The sequence below is a fragment of the Schistocerca piceifrons genome, unplaced genomic scaffold, assembly GCF_021461385.2.
Source record: "Schistocerca piceifrons isolate TAMUIC-IGC-003096 unplaced genomic scaffold, iqSchPice1.1 HiC_scaffold_936, whole genome shotgun sequence".
NCBI classification, from domain to species: Eukaryota; Metazoa; Arthropoda; class Insecta; order Orthoptera; family Acrididae; genus Schistocerca; species Schistocerca piceifrons.
Window position 1 is genome coordinate 896,500 of NW_025729208.1, and position 24,347 is coordinate 920,846.

Genomic DNA, 24,347 nt, shown 5'->3' on the forward strand with positions numbered 1-24,347 from the left:
TTTAAATTGTAGGACATTTCCAGGGGCAGATGTGGATTCTGACCACAATCTATTGGTTATGAACTGCAGATTGAAACTGAAGAAACTGCAAAAAGGTGGGAATTTAAGGAGATGGGACCTGGATAAACTGAAAGAACCAGAGGTTGTAGAAAGTTTCAGGGAGAGCATAAGGGAACAATTGACAGGAATGGGGGAAAGAAATACAGTAGAAGAAGAATGGGTAGCTCTGAGGGATGACGTAGTGAAGGCAGCAGACGATCAAGTAGGTAAAAAGACGAGGGCTAATAGAAATCCTTGGGTAACAGAAGAAATATTGAATTTAATTGATGAAAGGAGAAAATATAAAAATGCAGTAAATGAAGCAGGCAAAAAGGAACACAAACGTCTCAAAAATGAGATCGACAGGAAGTGCAAAATGGCTAAGCAGGGATGGCTAGAGGACAAATGCAAGGATGTAGAGGCTTGTCTCACTAGGGCTAAGATAGATACTGCCTACAGGAAAATTAAAGAGACCTTTGGAGAGAAGAGAACCATTTGTATGAATATCAAGAGCTCAGATGGCAATCCAGTTCTAAGCAAAGAGGGGAAAGCAGAAAGGTGGAAGGAGTATATAGAGGGTTTATACAAGGGCGATGTACTTGAGGACAATATTATGGAAATGGAAGAGGATGTAGATGAAGACGAAATGGGAGATATGATACTGCGTGAAGAGTTTGACAGAGCACTGAAAGACCTGAGTCAAAACAAGGCCCCAGGAGTAGACAACATTCCATTAGAACTACTGATGGCCTTGGGAGAGCCAGTCATGACAAAACTCTACCATCTGGTGAGCAACATGTATGAGACAGGCGAAATACCCTCAGACTTCAAGAAGAATATAATAATTCCAATCCCAAAGAAAGCAGGTGTTGACAGATGTGAAAATTACCGAACTATCAGTTTAATAAGTCACAGCTGCAAAATACTAACGCGAATTCTTTACAGACGAATGGAAAAACTGGTAGAAGCGGACCTCGGGGAAGATGAGTTTGGATTCCGTAGAAATGTTGGAACACGTGAGGCAATACTAACCTTAAGACTTATCTTAGAAGAAAGATTAAGAAAACGCAAACCTACGTTTCTAGCATTTGTAGACTTGAGAAAGCTTTTGACAATGTTAACTGGAATACTCTCTTTCAAATTCTGAAGGTGGCAGGGGTAAAATACAGGGAGCGAAAGGCTATTTACAATTTGTACAGAGACCAGATGGCAATTATAAGAGTCGAGGGGCATGAAAGGGAAGCAGTGGTTGGGAAAGGAGTGAGACAGGGTTGTAGCCTCTCCCCGATGTTATTCAATCTGTATATTGAGCAAGCAGTAAAGGAAACAAAAGAAAAATTCGGAGTAGGTATTAAAATTCATGGAGAAGAAGTAAAAACTTTGAGGTTCGCCGATGACATTTTAATTTTGTCAGAGACAGCAAAGGACTTGGAAGAGCTGTTGAACGGAATGGGCAGTGTCTTGAAAGGAGGATATAAGATGAACATCAACAAAAGCAAAATGAGGATAATGGAATGTAGTCAAATTAAATCGGGTGATGCTGAGGGAATTAGATTAGGAAATGAGACACTTAAAGTAGTAAAGGAGTTTTGCTATTTAGGGAGTAAAATAACTGATGATGGTCGAAGTAGAGAGGATATAAAATGTAGACTGGCAATGGCAACTAAATCGTTTCTGAAGAAGAAAAATTTGTTTACATCGAGTATAGAGTTAAGTGTCAGGAAGTCATTTCTGAAAGTATTTGTATGGAGTGTAGCCGTGTATGGAAGTGAAACATGGACGATAACTAGTGTGGACAAGAAGAGAATAGAAGCTTTCGAAATGTGGTGCTACAGAAGAATGCTGAAGATAATGTGGGTAGAACACGTAACTAATGAGGAGGTATTGAATAGGATTGGGGAGAAGAGAAGTTTGTGGCCCAACTTGACTAGAAGAAGGGATCGGTTGGTAGGACATGTTTTGAGGCATCAAGGAATCACAAATTTAGCATTGGAGGGCAGCGTGGAGGGTAAAAATTGTAGAGGGAGACCAAGAGATGAATACACTAAGCAGATTCAGAAGGATGTAGGTTGCAGTAAGTACTGGGAGATGAAGAAGCTTGCACAGGATAGAGTAGCATGGAGAGCTGCATCAAACCAGTCTCAGGACTGAAGACCACAACAACAAACAACAACATCAAAAGTTAAGAAAGTTGGGTTTGACTGTCGAAGCACACAACATATAATACACCGAAATCATTGGCTTATAAAGTATGGCCTAACTCTTCTTTCTTTTCCGACGGATGCTGGAAACATTAAAGGCTCCTAACTCACGACTATTCACGTTGTGTGAGGATATGGGAGGTAAATTTAAAAATTAGCTTCTTCATACTGAAGTAAGATGGCGCTCTGGCGGCAAGATTTTAAAGTGAATATTTTAAACTGAGAGGTTTGCATTTCTCAGTGACAAAATAAATGTCATTAACTTTTTTAACAATGATCAATGGTTACCACGGTTAGGCAATTTAGCTGATATCTATGACGGGCTTCACATTTTGAATATTGGCCTGTAAGGGCGTGGCACAACAGATTTCGTAACGGGTAACAAAATAACATCTTTTAAAAGAAAGTTAACTCATTTTAGTTCACAAGTACTGAGCAATAACTTTCTTGCATCATTTTTCGAAAAAATTTAATTAGGTCCCATAGAAGATATAATTAGAGGCACAATTACTCCTTTAGAGGTCCTATAAAGGTTTGAAAAGTACTTTCCTGAAGATAACACAAAATATTACTGAATAAGAAATCGATTTTCAGGAAAAGTGTTAGAAGAAATAATCCGGAAAGTCACTTTAATGGACATGACTAGTGACAATTCAATGGAAGGTGCTTTCAGGAAGGAACCTCTTGCTTTCTTTAGGTCGTGACCAAAAACAGAATACATTCTCTTTTCAAACAAGCAGTCTGATTTTTGGTGCCGTTTATTACTACATAAGTGTGTGAAAGCGAGTTTTCTGATTTGTACATTATAAATAAATGCAGAAACAGGCTTTGTGTTGAGGACTTGAGGGTCAAGTCGAGCTCATTCGAGCCAGACTTTCAAGCTCTGATTATCGATAAACTGCAACTTGCTTCCAACTGAAAGATGTAGCCTAGATATCCTTTCATCAGAATCTAAATTTGAAAACTAGTTACTAATTCTGATTAAGTCTGATTTAACATCAAAGTTTGATTTTATCCTGATTTTTATGTACATACGTACTCGATGTTCAGTTTATATCACACAGCCAGGCTACACTATTTATGATGTAAAAGTTTAATGCACATTTTAAATGTTATTCCTCTCTAACTCATTGAATATTTGTGTCAGGACTGGATTAATTTGGTTTCATATTATTTGCCACAAATAAGTACCACGTGTGAACAGTAATGATTCTGTAAAAAAGTGTCTCCATGAAACACACACACACACACACACACACACACACACACACACACTCTCTTAAAGCATTTAACTCCCATACATAAAACAGCTTCACTTTCATGTAATGAGAACATACACGAGGGGCGTTTGAAAAGCCCGTGCAAAAATTAAAACTACTTACGTGTTTGGGTTAAACCTTTTTTATTTTTCAACTTAGTCTCCTTTTAGACTTACACACTTCGTCCAACGCTGTTCTAATTTGTTGACCCCTTCCGAATAATACGAATTGTCAAAGTCTGCAAAATAGCTATTAGTTGCTTTAGTCAGTTCCTCGTTTGAATAAAATCTTTGTCCCGCCAGCCATTTCTTCAAATTGGGGAACAAATAGTAGTCCGAGGGAGCCAAGTCTGAAGAATAGGGGGGATGTGAAATGAGTTCCATTAATTTTGCAACCACAACTTCTGAGGTGTATGCTGGTGCATTGTTGTGATGGAAAAGGGCTTTTTTGCAGTCCAATCGCCAGGGTTTTTCTTGCAGCTCGGTTTTCAAATGGTCCAATAACGATGAATAATGTGCATCTATAATAGTTATACCCTTTTCCAGATAGTCGATGAGGATTATCTCTTGTGAATCCCAAAAGATAGTCGCCATAACCTTTCCGGCCGAAGGAATGGTCTTCGCCTTTTTTGGTGCATATTCTCCTTTTGTAACCCATTGTTTAGATTGTTGTTTGGCCTCAGGAGTATAGTAATGTATCCATGTTTCATCCACAGTGACAAAACGACGCTTAAAGTCCTACAGATTCTTCCTGAACAGCTTCTAACCGTCCTTGCAACAGTTCGCATGATTCTGTTTTTGGTCAAGCGTGAGCAATCACGGAACCCATCTTGGGAATAGCTTTCTTGTCCAAATGTTTATGCAAACTATTATGTACCTGTTCATTCGAGATGCCCATAGCGCTAGCAAACTCACGCACCTTAATTCTTCTGTCATCCATCACCATATCATGAATTTTATCAATGATTTCTGGAGTTGCAACCTCCACAGGGAGGCCAGAACGTTCAGCATCACTTGTGCCCATATGGCCACTCCGAAAATTTTGAAACCACTTATAAACTGTTCTAATCAAAGGTGCAGAGTCACCATAATATTTATGGAGCTTCTCTTTAGTCTCCTGAGGCGTTTTGCCTTTCATAAAGTAACGGTTAATCACCACATGAAATTCTTTTTCATCCATTTTTTTGACAATCACTTGACTTCCTTGATTCACACGAATGCCAGACACAAAGAAATGGACCAGTATGGCCGAAACTCGGTGTGCGTTCTTTCCAAAGATGCTACTAACTAAATATGGCCTCGATACTTGCCGGTGGTGCCATCTCTTGGACTTTGCTCGGACTTTTCAAACACCCCACGTATATAGATTAATATAGTTCAGTTAATTTGCACTCCATTTTCCATTTTAAGAAAAGATTGTGATGGGATTCTTCAATGCCTAATGTTCAGTTACGTCTTCTAACAAGATGTTGATCATTTATTTTAAGTACTTGGATTGAATCCCTCATCCACATCTAGAGTTATAAAATATCACTTACCACATTATTTTATTTGTGGCCTCATTGTCTTCTGTGGGATAATATGATGTTGGTGTCGGATCCTACTTCTGATATGAAGAAATATTAACTGGTTAAGGGATTGTATTAGTCAGGTGGCTTCCAGTGATTATTTAATGAAATAATGTTTCTAAACTTTGAAATAATTATATTCACTAATATTTCCTCACATTGGATTATTAGTACAAAATATTTCTGCCTTCAGTGCTATCACAAAAACACATTAGCTCCATTTACAATAGCTCTTCTGCCAAGACTGTCCATTTCATATCACATTCCTACCAAGACTGTCCATTTAAAACTACTCTCCCACTAAGACATTGCACGTTGAAGAATAGAGACTTAACAATGTCAAAGAGTTTACAACTTCATTGATAATAATTGTTGGCACATCTTTGAAACAATTAACAAACATGAATTTACATAAATTTAACTAAAATGCTTCAACATTAATTCAAGTATGTATAATGTGAATATACAGGCTTATTTATACCCACCTGAGGATATCAGTACCCACTGGTATTGTGCTTTTAGTACTCTTATTGACTTGATTGCATTACAAACTAGTTCGTCACTCATCTGTGATCATGACATCATATCTCCTTAAGATATGTCGAACAGTGATCGAACTTTGCAGGTACACACAGTGTGGATATAATCTTCAAAATGTGGTGCAAATAAAATTAATAATAAAGAAGTAATAAAACACCTTGCTTGTTGATGAAATTTTACTGCTTGAAAAGCAAAATTGTAATAAATGGTAAACTTTTCGTTTTATTGTTTAATGGGTTGTGTCAGTAAGAAATGTTTCACAAGTGTTCTAAGTGCTCTCACTTTCAATTACTGAACTGAATGAATACGGCTGTGTAATTTGTCTGATGTTATGCTGCCCCAAGATATAGACACAGTTTCTAACTTTAGTACTTGGTGTATTGCGTGAAACCTTTAATGTAACCGTATAGCTAGTAATGAGTAGATTGACAAATTTTTAGATTTGGTCAATAATTGTATGAAATGCTGAAAATAAAATTTGTGTTACCCATATAAGCCTTTAGATAAGCAACCTGCTTCTGGGAACAAGTGACAGTTTTAGCTATTTAGTAGTATAAATTAGTTTTTCAGATGTAAGTGTTGTAAAATGCTAACTTCAGTATATTGTACGGATTGACCCTCACCAGAGGTATCTAGTTCACTGCTTCCAAACTGTATAATGCATTTCAGTCATTGCAAAATTGTCCACCCACAGCAGAACCTTTACTTCCATGTTAAACCACTTATAGTAGTAGAAACATATCACTTCATAGAATTAATGTTTATGCTAACCTAACACCAGCTGAAAGAGACATGCCAGCCAAAACTTAATATCCTTCACTGCTTCACCAACTCTTCTTGGGACACTGATCAGACCACCTTTTTGTGACTTCAAAGAGGTCTCATACCACCCCTCTTGGACTGTGGTAGCATGGCTCATGGATTAGAAGACTCGCAACACCACCTTTGGAAGAGCCCTGTAGATAACAACTTGATGGAGGTGACCATACTGAGACAGCCCCAACTATTATTTAACTGTGTTGCCCATGAATGAGGCATCAAAGGACACCCAAATCGCTTTGTTCTCTTCCTGGATAAAAGGACAAGGCGTGCACAAAAATGCTGTTCATTGTCTCAGTATCAGCTTGTCTATGGTCCAGCCTCTGAACTACACAGAACACTTTTTGAGACGTGTCTCTGTCATCCTCACAGACACCCTGTTAAGAGGATCTGTTGGTCACAACTTCATCTAGATCCAGCCTTCATACCAAAAGACATCACACACCCATGTATTGCTCGTGATAGTGCGCGTAAGATACAGTTGCACTTTTCTCACACTAGGTCATTGGAGCTCTGAACAGTTTACAAGTTCAAACTCTATCCCTGACACTTATTGGTTTTAGTCAGTCAAGACTTCTCCCACGAGTTTCAAAGCACCAGATGGTTGATTTTATTTATCTGGGCCTCTAGCCACATCAAAATCCCAGAAAACAAATTTTCAGATCATTTGACAAGAGCCTGTGAAAAAGGATACCCTAGAATTGCAGATACTGGTTCGTGACCTATATAGGACCCTATCCCAACAACTAGTGTTATTTATTAGAGAGTAATGTGCTTTAGCTATGTACCATAAAATAAAAAAACTACTGCACAGACGTCTTCATGCAGGTTGTCCTGTTGAGAACCTAAAATTAACTGCCAGCTCTGTCTTGGTCACACTATACTCAGATTAAAAGTGTAGCAACTGCAGTGGCGGGGGTGCAGCGTTGCCACTGTGCAGCCGGCCAGTCGTCACAACGCGTTGCATGTAAGCTGCAAAATAAGCAACACAGGCAGCATGTGATGCACAAGAAAGAACTAAGATTGGGTAGTGCCTGGTCTCTAGTCTGAACACCCGACTCGCTGCAACAGCAATCACAAAGTAATTTTCAATTGGGGTATGGATTGACTCATAAATACATTCTCAAAAAGCTCCCCATTACTGCAGTTGTGGTGCCCCTTTATCAGTGGCGTGGGACGTATTTTAATAGTGTGCCTAACTTTTGTTGTGATAAGGCTACCTGATTCATTACCCTCAATTTTAGCCAGTGATGCCCTAGCAGAGAACCTAGAAAATAGGGTTGTCCGACCTCACTTTTTTGAAGACAGAGGAACCGCATTTGCTAAGACATCAGCGTGCTACATTGACTTGTTAAGGAACATTCTTCATCCAGAACGTCAAAGGTGTCATGTACACATGAGAGAAATGTGGTTCTGTAATGGTGGTGCCATAGCTCACTTGGCAAAAACATTCATGGAAGTGATTTGACAGTTGTTCCCATGAAATGTCATTTCACAATATCGTGATGTTCCACGGCCCCCACACTTATGTGATCTATCAATCTTTGACTTCTTTTTGTGGGGCAGCTTTAAATCGAGTGTGTACATGAACAAGCCGTGCACAGTGGATGACTTAAGATATTAGTTTGTCAGGAAATTGAAGCTATGCCAAATAAAATGTTAGAGAGAGCCAACCGTTACATTCAGGAGAGTCTGGCAAAAAGAACATATCTCACGAGATTATTTTCTGAACCTAATTAAGGTATGTAGATTTCAAAAATGTAGTAAAAGAACTGTTAGTGAGAGCAAAATTTTTAGAAAAAAATGAAATCATGTTTCAGTTAGTCAGTAAGGAAAAACATGTTTCCTCTGTATAAATATGCAGTTCCTGCTCTTATTCTTCCATGTATTGACTGTGCAACTCTGTGTTGCTGTTGTAATTTTTCTGTTAACTTGTTCACTTTATCCACACATTTAATAAGTCCACAAAGTAGCATGTGAGCAATCCATTGACTTTTAAATCTAATCTGATAAAAAGTCACTGGTCTCTTCCACATATCCAAATGGCCGTATTCTGTGAAATGATTTGTATTTGGATCACACTTTTAGTGTGCAGAAAGGTGTTCACTATTCTGTAAGTTTCTTGTTCAGCTGGCTGCCAGCAGAATGGAAAAATTTCAGTCAATAAACCTAAAACATTCATATGTAAGCTGTAAAGCTCACTTATGTTGGCATTAACTCCTGTAATGTTGTAAAAGAGTTCCTAATACAATTTTAGTGCCGTTTACTGTAACATATTTGTCAGTACTATTGTAAATATATTGGTTTTGTATTAAATTTTCTTACAAGCTTTCTGTGAATTATGAAATGACTTGTTCCATGACCTGATAAATTAAATAAATAAATTAAATACCTTATTATTTCACAGTAATAGACCCCACTTCAGTCCCTGCTACACCCAGTTTCCCCTCTAATGCAGAATTTGATATGGGTTGATAAGGGAGGGAGGATGTGAGAGAGCACTGGAGGAAAATTGAGATGAAGCTTAGTAACAGTTTTTTGTCATTTAGTGTGTGTACTTACTGACTGACTCTTCTATTTCATGAGTATTCGCCTCTCTTTATAATGAACAGTTATTCAGGCAAAAGAGGCTTGTTAGATTAAATATGCTTTTAATTTCCCGTACATTCCTCTGCAGTGAGACATTGCAAGTAACTTGAACAGAACCTGTAAGAATACCTTTGTGCATAATGTTGCTTGAGTAGAGTAATAAAACACTTTTGATGTGATGTCGATAAAAATAGAACTGCACTATACAAAATGATAATGGATTGCAGAGAAAACAGGCACATGTAAGAGTTTATTCTCTTTGTTTATTATGTCCAGAGTATTTAGCTGTAACCGTATTGGTGCAATGTTTGCTGGCTTCAAACAATTGCAGATTTACGGTACTTCTTTCCAATTTTATAATTTTCCTTATTGGTGGAACCAACATAGATCCATGTTACTGATCACGTATCAGTAAAAATGCACAAAATTGTTATCCGAGCAGAAATAAAAACATGTAGGAAGCAGTGTCGTGTTGTGCGTCATACTCTGGATACCTGAGCGATCACTACAGAATAGAAATACCAGTGATCTTGACATTCCACATAAGAATTTTGGTGTTGTAAAAAGATAAGCTTCTTGTTTCTTTAAAAAGTTATCTTGACTATTCATTGAAATATTTTGGAATATGATTGCACATGAAAAGAATGTCCTCCATGCAAAAGAAAAAGTTCCATGCAACAAAAGAAATGGAACAAAGTAGAAATAAATTTATATCGTGTGTCTGTGTGGGATAATAAGCATTTTACATGACAAAAAGTCAAAATTTGTGTTTCAGAAGTCAAATCCTGTATTGAAGAAATTGACAAGAAACCAGGACATGAAATTTATGGAAAATTTCAACCCTGAAACTAGTAACAGAGAGAAACGGAAACTGACACGAAAAATCAGTCATGGAGGGTAAGCAGTGCAAGTTCTTATTGATTTTATTTTTTGAATTTCTACTGCCGACATCATACGTAGATCATAACTTACTTCAACAAGAAAAGTTCATGGATTGCAGTAACAAAAATATAAACTGGATTAATGTGCAGCACTAAACTGAGATGAAAAGCTGCTGATGGAAAGTCACAAAAAAAAGATAATTGGAAATACTTAAAATAGTATGAATTAAACATTAATTGGAAATGCTGTTAACTAATGTGGGATGGAGAATTACAAATAAGAAGAGTCATTCAGAGAACATGGGAGTAATAGTGGTCTTTTCTTCCCAGCTCACTGACCTTAGTTGTCACATCAGCTGAAAGGAATTGATTACAGGATAGTAATCGATGAAAGATAGCTTAGTGTTGTATTTATTAGATGAAGAGAAGAGAGAAGTATGACTAAATTCACCACTATTTGTACAACACTGCTGACTGAACCAAAAAAACTAACAGTGAAATGGTTGTGTGCAATGCAGCTTCATTAACAATGTATTTCTTTGAATTTATAACCTGTGATTTAAAGTACACTGAAATGTGGAGGCAGATTGTTTTAAAAGAAGCTAAGTAGTATTACCACTTCCTGATTTTTGTCAATACTTAAGTATTTGTTTGTAATAACACCAGAAATTTCACCATGTAAATAAAAAGGGTAATCATTTATCTGTAGCTGATTGATGGATAGTGTATAAAAGCACTGACTGCACAGAGAGCATTTGACTCTCTCTCTCTCTCTCTCTCTCTCTCTCTCTCTCTCTCTCTCTGTGTGTGTGTGTGTGTGTGTGTGTGTGTGTGTGTGTGTGTGTGTGTGTGTGTGTGTGTGTGTGTGTGTGTGTGTGTGTGTGTGCGTGAAGATATATTTAGCTAGGCGTATAAGGAATAAGGAGTTGTGTTTGGAGTTGGAAGGACTTTGTAAGAGTTAGTTTTAGACAGTGGCAAAGCTATGCTATCCGGATCTTGGTGTGTAGGGATATGACATTAACAATGTAGAGTAGGGACGTGGAGTGAGGATGATTGAGTCAGTGAAGGAGATGGTTTGTGTCTTTAATATGGGGAGCTAGGCTGTAGGTGGTTGGTTGGAAGTGTTTGTTAACAAGAGATATTTTGGGGAAACCAGCTCATCCATCCTAATTGTGTATTCTGTTGGGAACAAATAACAGTAAATTAATAAAGTAGTATGTAGACTGGACCAGAGAAACTGTCAAAACAGTCTAGTGGAGACAAAGATGCAACTATGAAAATAGATGATCCTCTGTGAAGGATATTTTGTTAATTGATGTTGAACACATCAACACATAGATAGAGAACAGGCTTTGAGTGGAGAACAATGATGGACAAATAACTTAGTGAAGCAGTTTTACCTGTCGAGTGAAGGAAGAAATGGTTCCAAAAGGGGGGGGGGGGGGGGGGGGGGAAGACAAGAAAACCAGTCAATTACCAGAATTGAAGTACTGTGAAAATAAAAGTGCAACTGTGTTGGATAGCTTACAAGTAACCCGATGCTAGAACATTGAGGTTGTCGCCAATAAGTGAGGTGAAATATATTAGATGTTTCAACTATAATGAGATATGATATGCAGATAATATAATTGTGAAAACTGTGGCACTGCGAAGAAAAAGTTAATGTTTAGCATTAAGATGGTGATAATGTGCATGTGTGAACAGGGCGTTGCCATCTCAGTGGCATGGTAGGCATATAAATTTTGTAGTAGAATAGTGAACATTGTATCTCATTACCTGCCAGCAGTAAACATTGAATGTGGTGTCACTTTGTTTTGTTGACAGCAGCAGCCATTGCCAAGTTACAAAGTTTTCAATGATGGCCTTTGTAAATGCAAAGGTGCCCCTCTATACTGGCATGCTTATTGCCAACAAGTTGTGTTTATCCACTAAATTACAGCACCTGACATCATTGTGACTGTGTGCCTGATAGTGTGGCAGGTTCACCATGTAAGACTGGGGGCACTTTTATTTGACTTGCAGTATCTTGTCATGGTACATTTGACTTCAGGTAATCACTGTTTCTAACAAACTGCAGTTTGCTTTACAATAAAACAGTACTTTTGAAGTATTCAATAGCAAATATTTTCTCTTAATTCAGTTTTGTTTTCAAATTTAAAAATATATTTGTTTTTGCGTAGTGACATAGAGATTATCAGTGTGAATAAAAGGTTTGGAAAATAACTGGTCGTTTAGTACTTAGGTAATCAACGTATTTAATACACTATCGACACAGATTCCTATTATCACTCATAATGAAACAATTACGTATAATATGATAGGTACCTGTCGCACCCCTTGAACAGGTACTCACTTAATTATATTAAATTGCACTGATAATGAATAAGTGATTATTTATTTTGCAAGCTTCTTTCAAAGCAGGGGTGGCCAAGATTTTGGCTCTTGGGCTGTTGGTCTGTGACCTGTCACAAGTGCCATAGTGTTCAGCGTCGTTGCACATCCGCCCCCACCCCCACCCCCACGCCCACCCCCCCACCCGCCATTGCCACATTACACAGAGTCTCTCAGCTGGTGGAGGGAGAGAAGCATTTAAATGGCAATGCAGTCACACTCTGTATGACTTGGCTTTATATTTCATGTTCTTCAGCAACATAGGTCACAAACAAAACAAATCTTTGGTATTATTTAATTATTTTTGGAGCACTGAAGACGAATAATTTTTCTCTGGTACAAACTGTTGGCATATCAACAGGCACAGACAATTTCACATATTTGCGCCATCTTGTTGCTGCTAATCATGACTTCTTTAGTTTCATAATCAAATAAGGGTCTTTCACACAAAGATTCGATTGAAATATGTAGCATTTTTGGAATCTCATTGTGAAATGTGGGAGCTCTACATGAGGAACGCAATGTAGACATCATGTACAGTTTTAATGTAAAACAATTTGTCATTAAAAGGAAATTGTTTGCATATCTCTCAGTTGCGTCTGCACATGCATAAGGGCGCTTTCAACTGAAAGGCCAGTAGTCTGGAAAACAGTTGGAAAATTGACAGTGTCATAACGGTTAGGAAACTAGCTTTACAGTTCTTTGAAGGCCACAATGAATTCTTCAAACCTTGTGTTTTCTGTAACTATAGTGAGCTTAAGGAACTGGACTGTTTGTCAAAATGTGTCCCTTCTATAACACAATTTTCCTTTTTAAAGACATTCCCATCAAATCGGAAAGAAGTTGTTCCTCGCCTTGCAGTGTGAGCATTGTGCAGTTAAGTCCACTTAAAATGCGAGATCTGCAGTCCATTTGGATGTTTTAATTTTAGTTCCTGCATTCCTTTTCCTGCTTAAATTCAACAATACCAAGTTTTAAATCAAAAAATCATTCCAAATCTGCCCCTTGACTTAACTGATGTACTTTGCAGTAATACGTAAAGTCTCCATACTCTTCATTCAATTCCATCAAAACAGTTGCAATGGTCAGTGGAATAATGTGTGCGACATAAATTTTTCTATTTATACCACCAAGAGTATAAATTACTCTTGTAGTAACTCCTACTTCTTTACTCTGGACTACTGTAGTAAATTGCTTCTGTAGTAATATACTCTTTTAGTAACCGTTGGAGAGCTCAATTTCTATTTACTTCTGTAGTTATAACTAAAGTAGTAACGCCTTTTTACTAAAAAAGTAAGCCATTTCTGCACACTGCTGGCACAAGCATTACATTCCCTCTCGGAAAATATTGATTGTCAGCAGACATTATTGCATCACTTTTTGCGTAACTTATTTTCATCGCTATAATTTTAGAAGCTAGACAGGATCATTAAATTGAATTGTTAAAATTGGAAAATCTAAATGCTATTTTACTAATTAAAGACAAGATCTGTGTATTAAGAAAAAGAAATCTTCTATTAATGGATGAATCTGTTGTTAATCCTGCCATCTACAGCTACCTTTGTCCATGGTTGGTTGGTGACACGTGTTAATTTAAGTACCAGTTTGAGATACAAGCTAGCAGCAACATGGAGTTAGCCAAGAAATGTTCAAAAGCCGTATTAGAAAATGAAAAAGAATAGTTTCCTGAAATAATGAAAAAGTACATAACTACTATTAAATCTAAAAAGCACGATGTCAACAGGCTAAAAAGGAAAAAGTATGCTTGGGAAAAAATACATGTTGAATACAACACAGAAGCTCTTACACAAAGCTCACAAGAGCAGCTTACAGTAATGTGGAAGGAAAAGAAAGTGAAAGCAAAGAAAACAAAAGCTGGAAGTATACGAGAACAATTTCAAACTGGCAATGGAGTAAGTGAGATGAAGATAGATGATATAAGCCAAATAATTAGTGAAATGTTTCCACAAGTTTCCGAGAGAATAGCTGGAGTTAATGACAATGACACATCTGAAGGTAATGTGATACTTTCAAGCAATTTTGATGATAACTGCTCTGCAAGTGGCTATGAAACTGCTGAAGGAGGAACTTTATCCCATAGTCATTGAACCTCAGCCTGCATTCTCAGGCGGGAGCTTATCAGAAGATGCACCCAGCAAAAGAGGGAGAGGACATGCGGTTGTAGTGAAGAACCGGGAGCTGTTGAAAAAAGCAGATCAGCTTCATTCCTTAAAAATGCGTTTAATACAAGAGGAATACAATGCAAAAATTTATTAATAGAAAGACAAAGAGAAATCATATAAGAAGAGCTTAACCTTAAAATGGAAATTATGAATAAATTCAAGAACGTAATGGTGCAATCTTCAGGTTCCAGTCCTTCAACCAGTGTGCTCAAGAAATTTGGGTTTTATGGAATGAATAAGAAAATATTAATATGCATAAAACATCTTTTATTTCCTTGGTATTTTTTCAAATAGTTAATATGTTCTTGTTTCTTGCATGGCATAATATTTCTGTTTATCATTTCAGCATCGGTAATAATTTTTGTTAATACCACATTCTAATATTTATCTGAATTATCAATATTATAAAAGAAGTTTTTTTTAAATAATTGAAACATTGTATGACTTTGTGTGCTCAGTTACAAAATAAAATGAGAATGTTAATTCCCTAGGAAAAAAGAAAGGAAAAAATGTAACTATAAATCACACATAAATAAAATGAGTCATTTTTCACTGCAGTAATAACAATCCTATGGCTTATTTTACTTCTAATTTTACTAGCAAACTAGGTACAATTTTTAATTAAAGTAATTAAGTGTAATAGACCTTCTGACAGCTTGGCCTGCATCATCTGCTTCTGGCTGAAATGCATATTGTTCGATGTCATTCACCTCCACAGCATCAGGGTGAAACACATCTCTAACATCTATTCCAAAGTTGTATAGAACTGCACCAGCCACAATAAAATTCCCACACTTGTTTGGTTTAAATCGCATTGTTTTAGTGAGAATTTGGAAACATTTCTCCCGGACACCGAACGATCACTCTATTACACATGTGGTAGCAATATGGGCTCAATTGTAGCTCCATTCGCCTCCTGTGTGGGCTCGGAACTCAGGTGTCGTAAGATGTTTGGAGAGAGCATATTCACTATCTCCAATAAGCAACCCATCATATTATCCATTTTCAAATTCTGCGGCAACTCTACTAATGTCCCAAATGTGTGCATCATGCGTAGAACCTGGCCAACGGCTTGCCACATTTAAAATCTTCCTATTAGCATCACGGATGATTTGTGTATTGAGAGAAAAGAAATCCTTGAGATTTCTGTATAGTTCTGCTTGTACTCCAGAAGGACAAAGTATGGGTATATGTACACAGTCTATGGCCCCTAAGACATTTGGGAATCCACCCGTTAGATAGAATTCTTTGGTATATTTTCTTGGCTCTGTGGCATGGACACGTACAGTGGCTTTAAGGCAATGACACAGTTTATCACACTGTTAAAAGCTCTTCCAGCAGTAGTACAATCCCCTGCTATGATTTGTTAAGTACCTGTGGGAAAGATTTGCAGTCCACGAAGTAGTTTCAGCCTACGAGACAAAGCACGGTTCCTGTCAGAATTATGCTGCAGTAATGGCTCCAGTATACCAAGCAGCAACTCAAAAGATTCCTTATGAAACCCAAACCACTCATTGAAATCACTGTCGCTATACATCACAAGTGGATCTCTCCTCTCCATTACAACCCTCATTCTTGGTATGTTCACTACTTCTTCCATCTCCATATATTCTTCAGAGTCCATGTAATCCATAGCAGTCTATGCTTAAAACACAGAACTCAGATTGCACCTTACTCTCTTACTTTACTCCTACTACTGTCTGGGAGTAAATTTTGGCATTTTATCCTCCTTAAGTTACTAATGTAGTAGCATACTCTTCAGTCATGCTCTCCACCAGTAATGGAGTAAATAAATTTACTTCAGAAGTAAATGAAAAATTTACTCCTGGATTAATTGACTCCTTTAGTTCAGCACTATCAACTGGAAGTCACCGATTTCCTTCTCTTTTAGTGACATACTACTTTAGTTTCACTTACTCCTGGCTGGTGCTCGCCACCCTTAACATGTAATTGTTATCGGTAATCTTCTACTGCCCCACATTCATTTATGATAAATACTATTTATTTTTAAGCAGTAAGAGCAGAAAATGGAAAATACTTACTAATAATATCAGTATTAAGCAATTATGTAATTAAATGTATGATTAATAATGATACTCAGAAAGACTTAGGTTACCTATCAGTATAATTTAATATGTCCAGTCTGTTGATTATTCTTATAAAATAAATTCGTTTGACATGCAGTATTTATGTGTATGTTACAGGCGCAGGCAAGCTGCCAGTTTATATGATGACAGAGGTATCTATATTGCCACTGGAAAGGATCTTTGTGATTGCCTAGATGAGACATGTGTTGGCTGCCACTTCCCATGCCCAAAATGTCGTTCAAACAAATGTGGGCAGGAGTGCAGGTATGTTGTAAGTAGAAATATGATTTGTAAAAGTCATGGTGAAGAAAGAGTATCAAACAACAGGTGCAGGAAATTACAAGCTGATGTTTATTAATGCTTTATCGCCACCAGATGATCAAACTGTAGCATGTGAAAATTATCTTGCACTTACCAGCATCTCTTACGGGTATTGTGAAGTATAATTTTCTTTTACAAAAAGAATCTATAAAACTCAAGCCAAAAAAATCTGCAGGGGCTAAACAAGGTATTTCCACTGGCTATTACATGGAAACAAGACAATCATATTCTGAACACAGCCTTATACCTTAGAGGTTCTGTGGTCACGGAAGTAATGGAAATAAAGGTTGGCAGCCAGTGTGATCAACTGGGATGTTATGGATAATTCATGGACTGCTACTATTTCAGACCGAAGTCTTTACTGCCTGGCAATGTACCAATTGTCACGAATTTGATGGAGGGACTCATATCATCCTGTGTTTCATTTGTACATGCTGCTTGCAGTTTTTCCTTTAGTGCACAAGATGTGTCATCTATGCTGCTTGTTATAGCACTCCCCTGCCAGTAATTGAAACAAAAATGTTCATCAATTGCGCTTACTTCTACGAGATTATGAAACTTGCCACAATTGAAGGATATTGTGCCTGAAAAGTGAAAGTGTGTCCTGTATTTAAAGTTTGGAATTTTACATTTAATGATTTTACAAAATTTCTTCACTAATTTTTCTTCAAATCAAGACAGTTTTAACCTGATCTTGTGCTACATTGGTCTTGCACTCCTCTGATCTAAACTTGCACTATTTTAGTGGGTGCAGCTGCCGAAGTATTTGTATGTTAATTAAAGGTAATACAGTCTTGATAAATTCTAGTTTCGGTGATAAGTAATTAGTTTTGGTGGTGTTTAAAGGTGTACACTTCAGTACAACCTACACACATATATCATCCCTGGATAAGAAACAACTGACAGAGCAAAGAGTGATTACTACAGCATAATTTTAAAAAATACTTGGAACAAACATAAAAACACTTCGAACAAACATGTAAAAAATAAAACATACAAAAATAATTCTCTCGACACTCCTCCTTAATTATCTCTCTTCTTAATTCTTAGAGACTTGACAAATCTGTAGTTCAGTCAGTGTGTTAGCAAATGGACTTGAAATTTCCACATGTTTCAGTTTGATAGTCATTTCCATATGTTGTTGAATAAACATCCACGTAATTTCAGTATGTTTCTTGACGCTCGTTATTTTTACTTCATAGATATTAGTCTACGTATGGCAGCTTGATTGACAATTCTCAGTTTTGTCAGTTGATTCGAGCCTGAAATTCCAAGTTCTTGTACAAGGCATCATATCCGATATATATCATCAATCGAAGAAAGGTAGTTAGGTACTTTTCTTGAGTTTTAGAGTGTACTAGACAGTGGCTCCTCCTCACATGATAAGAACTTCACTGATGGCACTTCTAATTGAAATATCGCATTCATAATCATAATCAGCATAGTCAGAGCAGTGTTGAGCTTCTATCAAAGAATATACCTTACTTCATAGTCCCTTATAGGCACCAAAAGATGTCTCACCGTTTTCCAGTGACAAACCATTGGTTTATTACTAAAGCTGCTTAAGTAATTAATAGCAAAACTAATATCCAGCCAAGATGATGTTGCAAGGCGCAATAGACTCCCTAAAGCTTCAGTAGAGTTAAGTCTTTCCCAATGACCCATCATTAGGACCTGGATTTTAATGACAAGTTTTATTTTCTTCCTGAATTTTAGAGTAAACTCAGTAATCGATTCACTGATTTAAGACATTGTTGCGCAGCTTCAACAAAGCAAACAAAGGTGGCTAACAACATAAACATCACATATGGGTTGTGTCTTTTCAGTTTCAATACAGACTCAATCTAGTTCAACATGCTGAAAGTAAAGTGCTCGAACAGCATGAATTTTCAAGGTTTTGTTCATGATTTTGGAGGAAAAATCCTTTAGCCACGTACTACTTATTACAATCTTCAGAAAGACTCACGAAGTAGTTAGGCTATAATACTTTTTTTAAATTGCAACGAAAAGCTCATATTAACAAATCAATAACAGCAGAACTATTATATATAATCAAAGAATAAACAATCTGTCCTTTGTGCGCACTGCCACCGAATAATGCTATTCTTCACTGTGCGTCTACGGTTGTTCTGCTGCCGACTCCCACACAGCCCCCCTCCGATAGAGCAGAGCTCTGGGAAAGTAGGGGTATTTATATTTCACCCAACGCCCAGCTCTTGTGTGTACTGAAGGCATTGGTTGAACTTCTTCAGCTTCTGTTGCTGGTAGTGACGGTACTGCTTCCTGTTGTGGTGGTGTCATCCTGGTCCAGTGGTGTGGAAGGTGGCACTTGGTGCCTGACCTTTGTGTCCTCTTCAGTCAGTAACATATGTGCAGATTTGAGCGGTTCCAATGATACCAATTGACTCTTTCCATTTAGATCTATCTGCATGGCATGTTCATCCTGAGAGAGCACTCTGTAAGGTCCAGAATATGGAGGCTGCAGCGGTGACTTGACAGCGTCCGTCCGTAGCATCACATGTGTACATGAGTGTAGATCTTTGTGCACAAATGTATTTACTGCTCCATGTCTCGAGACAGGAGATGGGCGAAGTCTGACCAAATGCTCGCTTACCATTTGCAATGTAAACGGCAATTTGGTCTGTCGTGCCCCTTCTTCATCGGTAAAGAATTCTGCAGGCAGTCGTTAAGGGTTCACCATAAACCAATTCTGCGGTGAATGCCCCTAAATCCGTTTTCAATGCTGTGCATAGGCCCAACGAAACTAGTGGTAACGCTGACAACCAAGATTGTGCATGGCACATTAATGCAGCTTTTAATGTTCTATGCCAGCGTTCCACCATCCTATTGCTTGCCGGGTGGTACGCTGTGGTGCGATGATGTTGGAACCCGCAGAGGTTGACCAATTCTGAGAACAACGTCGATTCAAACTGATGCCCCTGGTCTGTGGTGACATGGAAAGGGCAGCCGAAACGTGCGATCCAAGATGAAAGAAATACACATGCCACCGTTTCTGCTGAAATATCCGCTAACGGAATCGCCTCTGCACATCTGGTGAAGCGGTCCACTGCAGTGAGGAGATAACGGTATCCTTCCGACGGCAAAAGCGGTCCCACAGTGTCCAGGTGCACATGTGTGAAACGTTGTGTGGTAAGTGGGAAGTTTCCTACCGCTTCATGCACATGTCGTCCCACCTTGGCCCTCTGACAGTCCAGGCACGTTTTTGCTCAATTACGGCAGTCTCTATTTATACCGGTCCACATGACTCTGTCTGTCATTAGTTTGATGCTGGCGTTTATTCCCGGATGAGCCAGTCCGTGGATGCTATCAAATAATTGTCGTCGCAGTCTCTCAGGTACGAACGGTCTCGGTTTTGCTTGCGTTACGTCACACCAAACTCAGAAGTGTTCACCCGTAGGTTGTATTCGTTGTAAGCGTAACCCGGACATACTATCACGAGAGAGTTTAGCAAATTGCTGGTCTGTTTCCTTTGCTGCAGGTATTTCCTTGTAGTCAATAGTGTGAGAGATTGTTTCCAACCTAGACAGGAAATCTGCCACAACATTCTCAGCTCCTTTTTTGTGCTGCAGGTCTGTCGAAAACTAGGCGATAAACTCAAGTTCTCTAAATTGTCGTGGTGAGCAACCATCCTTGTTCTTACTGAAGCGAAGGTAATTGGCTTGTGGTCTGTGAAAACAGTGAATGGTTTGCCTTCTACTTGCAGTCAGAAATGCCTGATGGTTTCATGAATTACCAGTAGCTCCCTATCATAGGCACTCCATTTTACTTGTGATGATGTAAGCTTGCGGGAGAAGAAACCTAGGGGCTGCCAATTGTTTCTCACCTTCTGGTGTAGAGCTGCACCTATCGCCTGCTGGCTCGCATCCACAACAATTGCCAGTCAAGCTTGAGGATCCGGATGTGCCAACATTATTGCCTAACATACACAGGTTTTGATCTTGTCGAATGCCATCTGCATCTCTGATGTCCACTGTAAAGGTCATTTGCCTACTGCATCCTTGCCGACTGGTGCTGATGTCAAAGGTGCTTGAATGGCCGCCGCATTAGGCAGACGTTGTCTGTAGAAGTTAACTGCTCCAAGAAACCGGCGTAGTTGACGATAGTCGATGGGGCGAGTCATCTCTTCGATAAGGTGGAGTTTGTCTTGGAGTGGGCTGATACCTGCTGCAGTCACTGAGTTACCCAAGAATGGCACCTGACGTTGTCGAAGTAAACACTTTGATTCATTGGTCGAAATGCCATATGCCCCAATATGTTGGTAAACAGTCCTTAGATGTAGTTCGTGCAATTCCTCAGACAACGAAAAAACCAAGATGTCGTCGAGGTACACGAAGCAATATTGCAAACCCTTAGATGAAATTGAACTGGGCTGCATTTGTTTGTCTACAACGAAATTCTTTGTACGGGGTCACCACTTTAGCCACATACTACTCATTACAATCTTCAGAAAGACTCACAAAGTAGTTAGGCTACAATTTTTTATTTTATTTATTTATTTATTTATTTTTAATTGCAACGAAAAGCTCATGATAACATTGAATCAATAACAGAACTATTATATATAATCAAAGAATAAACAATTTGTCCTTTGTGTGTGCCGCCACAGAATAATGCTATCCTTCACTGTGCATCTATGGATGTTCTGCTGGCGACTTCCACAATCCTTCAACACTAACAGGAAAATTTTATTTTGTAAACTATGTAAGACAGAAAAGTGCTTTAATGTGCAACATAAGTGTAATGTTACCAAACACAGCAGGTATGTAAGGACAACTGCCAAAAATGACAGCTGACAAACACTGCAATTTGAGCAGACAAGTCCATCTGCAATCATTCTTCAAGGACTTGTGCGAGAGGATGGTCTCTTGTGAAATCCCATTGGAGAAGCCAAAGAATCAACACATCCAGCACTTTGTGGAGAAGTACACAGCATATCCAGGTCCAGATGACTGTACACTGAGAAATAACTATTTATCCCTGTGTTGTGAGGCACTCAACAAAATACGAATTAGTGTTGCTGATTAAAGATCAAGGTGTCCATAGATGAAACCACCAATGTGGATGGGCTAGGGCTGTGGGTAGCATTGTTCGGGGTGTTCTAAAAGTTGACAGGCCTAGAGAAATGTTCCTCCTAATGCATTGATTTTCAAACTGTGGGGCACACACCCCAAGTGGGTTCTGGGGACGTTTAAAATGGGATGCAGCTGGGATGAACAGTACCAGTGCATTATGTTGTTAAAAAAGTAGCTATTTAATAAAGACAGATGTGTAAGTACTTACGATGAACCATTTGCTGGATATCCGGTATTTCCTGTGTACTGAGGTCGATTTTCATCTTGGGTCATCTGCTTGAATGTAAGCACAGTAAGTAACAGTAGCCAACCCGATGGCTGGAATTCGTAGTGTACGAATACAGTAGACGTGCAAAAACTTGGCAGATTGTCACATGTCTGCCTGATTCGGAACCTTTGTGTGCCAACTGTCCTCTGGATAGGATTTCTCACAACTTTAACGATATAGTAATTTTTGCCAGTAGTGCTTTGTTTCTAAGAAGCATTGGCACCCCAGGGTGTATACAACCCGGGAAATCCGGGAAAAACCCGGGAATTGTATAGAATTCCGGGAGAAAACCGGGAAAAACCCGGGAATTGTATAGAATTCTGGGAATTTTTCATTGTTTTAGTTTTCAGTTAAATTTTTGTGATTTTAACTGGTAAGAATCAATACTCTAACAAAGGATATTACTGTATCCCGCTATTGCAGAATAATGCTGCAGCAACAAAACGTGAACGAGAGAGAAAAAAATGAAAATAAAACTTAAATTGCAAAGGACATGCGCCGTATACAACAAATCACAGTGCTCATACAAGCGTCTGCCAACAGCAAAGTGTGTCAAAGGTTTTAGGAAGACTATAATGCTTCCTAACAACAAATTGCCTCCGATGAGCGTGACGTGACAACCTGTTTAAATTAGATTCGCTTGATCAGTTGCGGGCGTGCTCATGCGAAATTGAGTCGCGTATGAGTTCTACCTTCTTTCGCTTCTGGTTACTGAAGTATGGCTGGGCGCCACTACTTAATATCGTCCCGGTTTGGAAATATAGAAAAGCTGGCGCTGATGCCCAGAGCAGTCTGAGTTGTGGTGGGGAGATGGGTCGTCTCCACGTGACCTGTGTTTACGTTCAGTGATTTTGTTGTTTCCTCTTTGTTTATTGCTCTCACGTTAAATGATAACAAACGGATTTTTGCGGCCGGGAGTTATCAAATGAATTGAAATACGTTCGCATAATTACGGAAGGCTAAAATACGTTATTAGTTTTACATTTTATTTCCACCTTCCTGACAGTCAAGCATTAATCACCTTGCAAAACAATGATTTTTTTTTTTTTTTTTTTTTCGGTTTGCTAAAGAGATTTGGGTTTCATTAATTTTTTCTGCTTTATTTGAAACGAAGTGTTTAATTTCACACTATTGGCTAGTTTCAACTGTTTGCTGCATTTTAAGTGCACCTATGGCATTATGCCATAATAAAGAACCAAACATGAGATAATACAGTACTGGTACTCCAAGAAAATTTACATACGAATCTGGACATATGAATGTGCATTTAAGCAGAATTATGCATTTTAGTATGGTTAATGAAATTGCGCTGCTCTTTAAGTATCCTCTGATGTCTTGTTTCTTTTATGACATAATGTAAGATCTTTTAATGTTTAACACGTACGAACATATGGGCTTCGTGCGTCATCGTAGCTGTGTAAGCGCGGTGACACCTATTATCTGGCGCTCTCTTCCAACTGCTGAAACGAACTTATTTCTAACAGGTCGCAGGAAAATATTGCGAATGGTGGTTTGAAAAGCGTTATATTCAAACCAAATTTCCGTTTATGCAAGATGAACGATGAATTTCTTAAATTACAAAGCATTTGACTTTCACTTAAAAATCAACTCTTTGAGGACGACCATTTAGAATAATTTTGAGCCCAGAAGATCAGACATTTACGTCGTTAATAAAAATTTTACTGGCACATTAGTGTGATGTATCTTAAAGTGTAACACGTGCAAAGAAGATCAACATTATATGTGGAAGCTTAGCTTCTCTTACAGCTTATTAATCTTAGAGACCAATATTATATGTGAATGTTATGTATATTAATTTAAACCATTAACTTTTCTTATTTGTATGTTCGCGCTATTTAAGAGTGATCTTGCTATTGGCTGACTCCATTACGTGTCCTATTCTGTCATCAGCTGGCGAGATCACGTGACATGAGCTATGGCTGGCTTACAAAAGCGCATCGGAATCACGATTTCAATGCTTCGGAAAGTGACATGCTGTGTTTGGTGGAATTCAAATTTATACCTTCTTAATACGGAAATATGCAGCGTACATGTTGCTGCACATCAAAGGTCTTTCAAAAAGTGTTTTTCCCCCCCTGAGTTTCCTTT

At 38.2% G+C, this 24,347-nt stretch overlaps 1 protein-coding gene across 1 annotated transcript in view; it reads left to right on the plus strand.

Annotated features, from left to right (window-relative positions):
• Positions 1-24,347, plus strand: part of LOC124771311 (ARL14 effector protein-like) — a 91,458-nt gene that overhangs the window by 28,199 nt on the left and 38,912 nt on the right. Inside the window, exons 2-3 of the mRNA XM_047249317.1 lie at positions 9,790-9,911; positions 16,674-16,820. Coding sequence (XP_047105273.1) covers positions 9,790-9,911; positions 16,674-16,820 — 269 coding nt within the window. The remainder of the gene's footprint in view (positions 1-9,789; positions 9,912-16,673; positions 16,821-24,347) is intronic.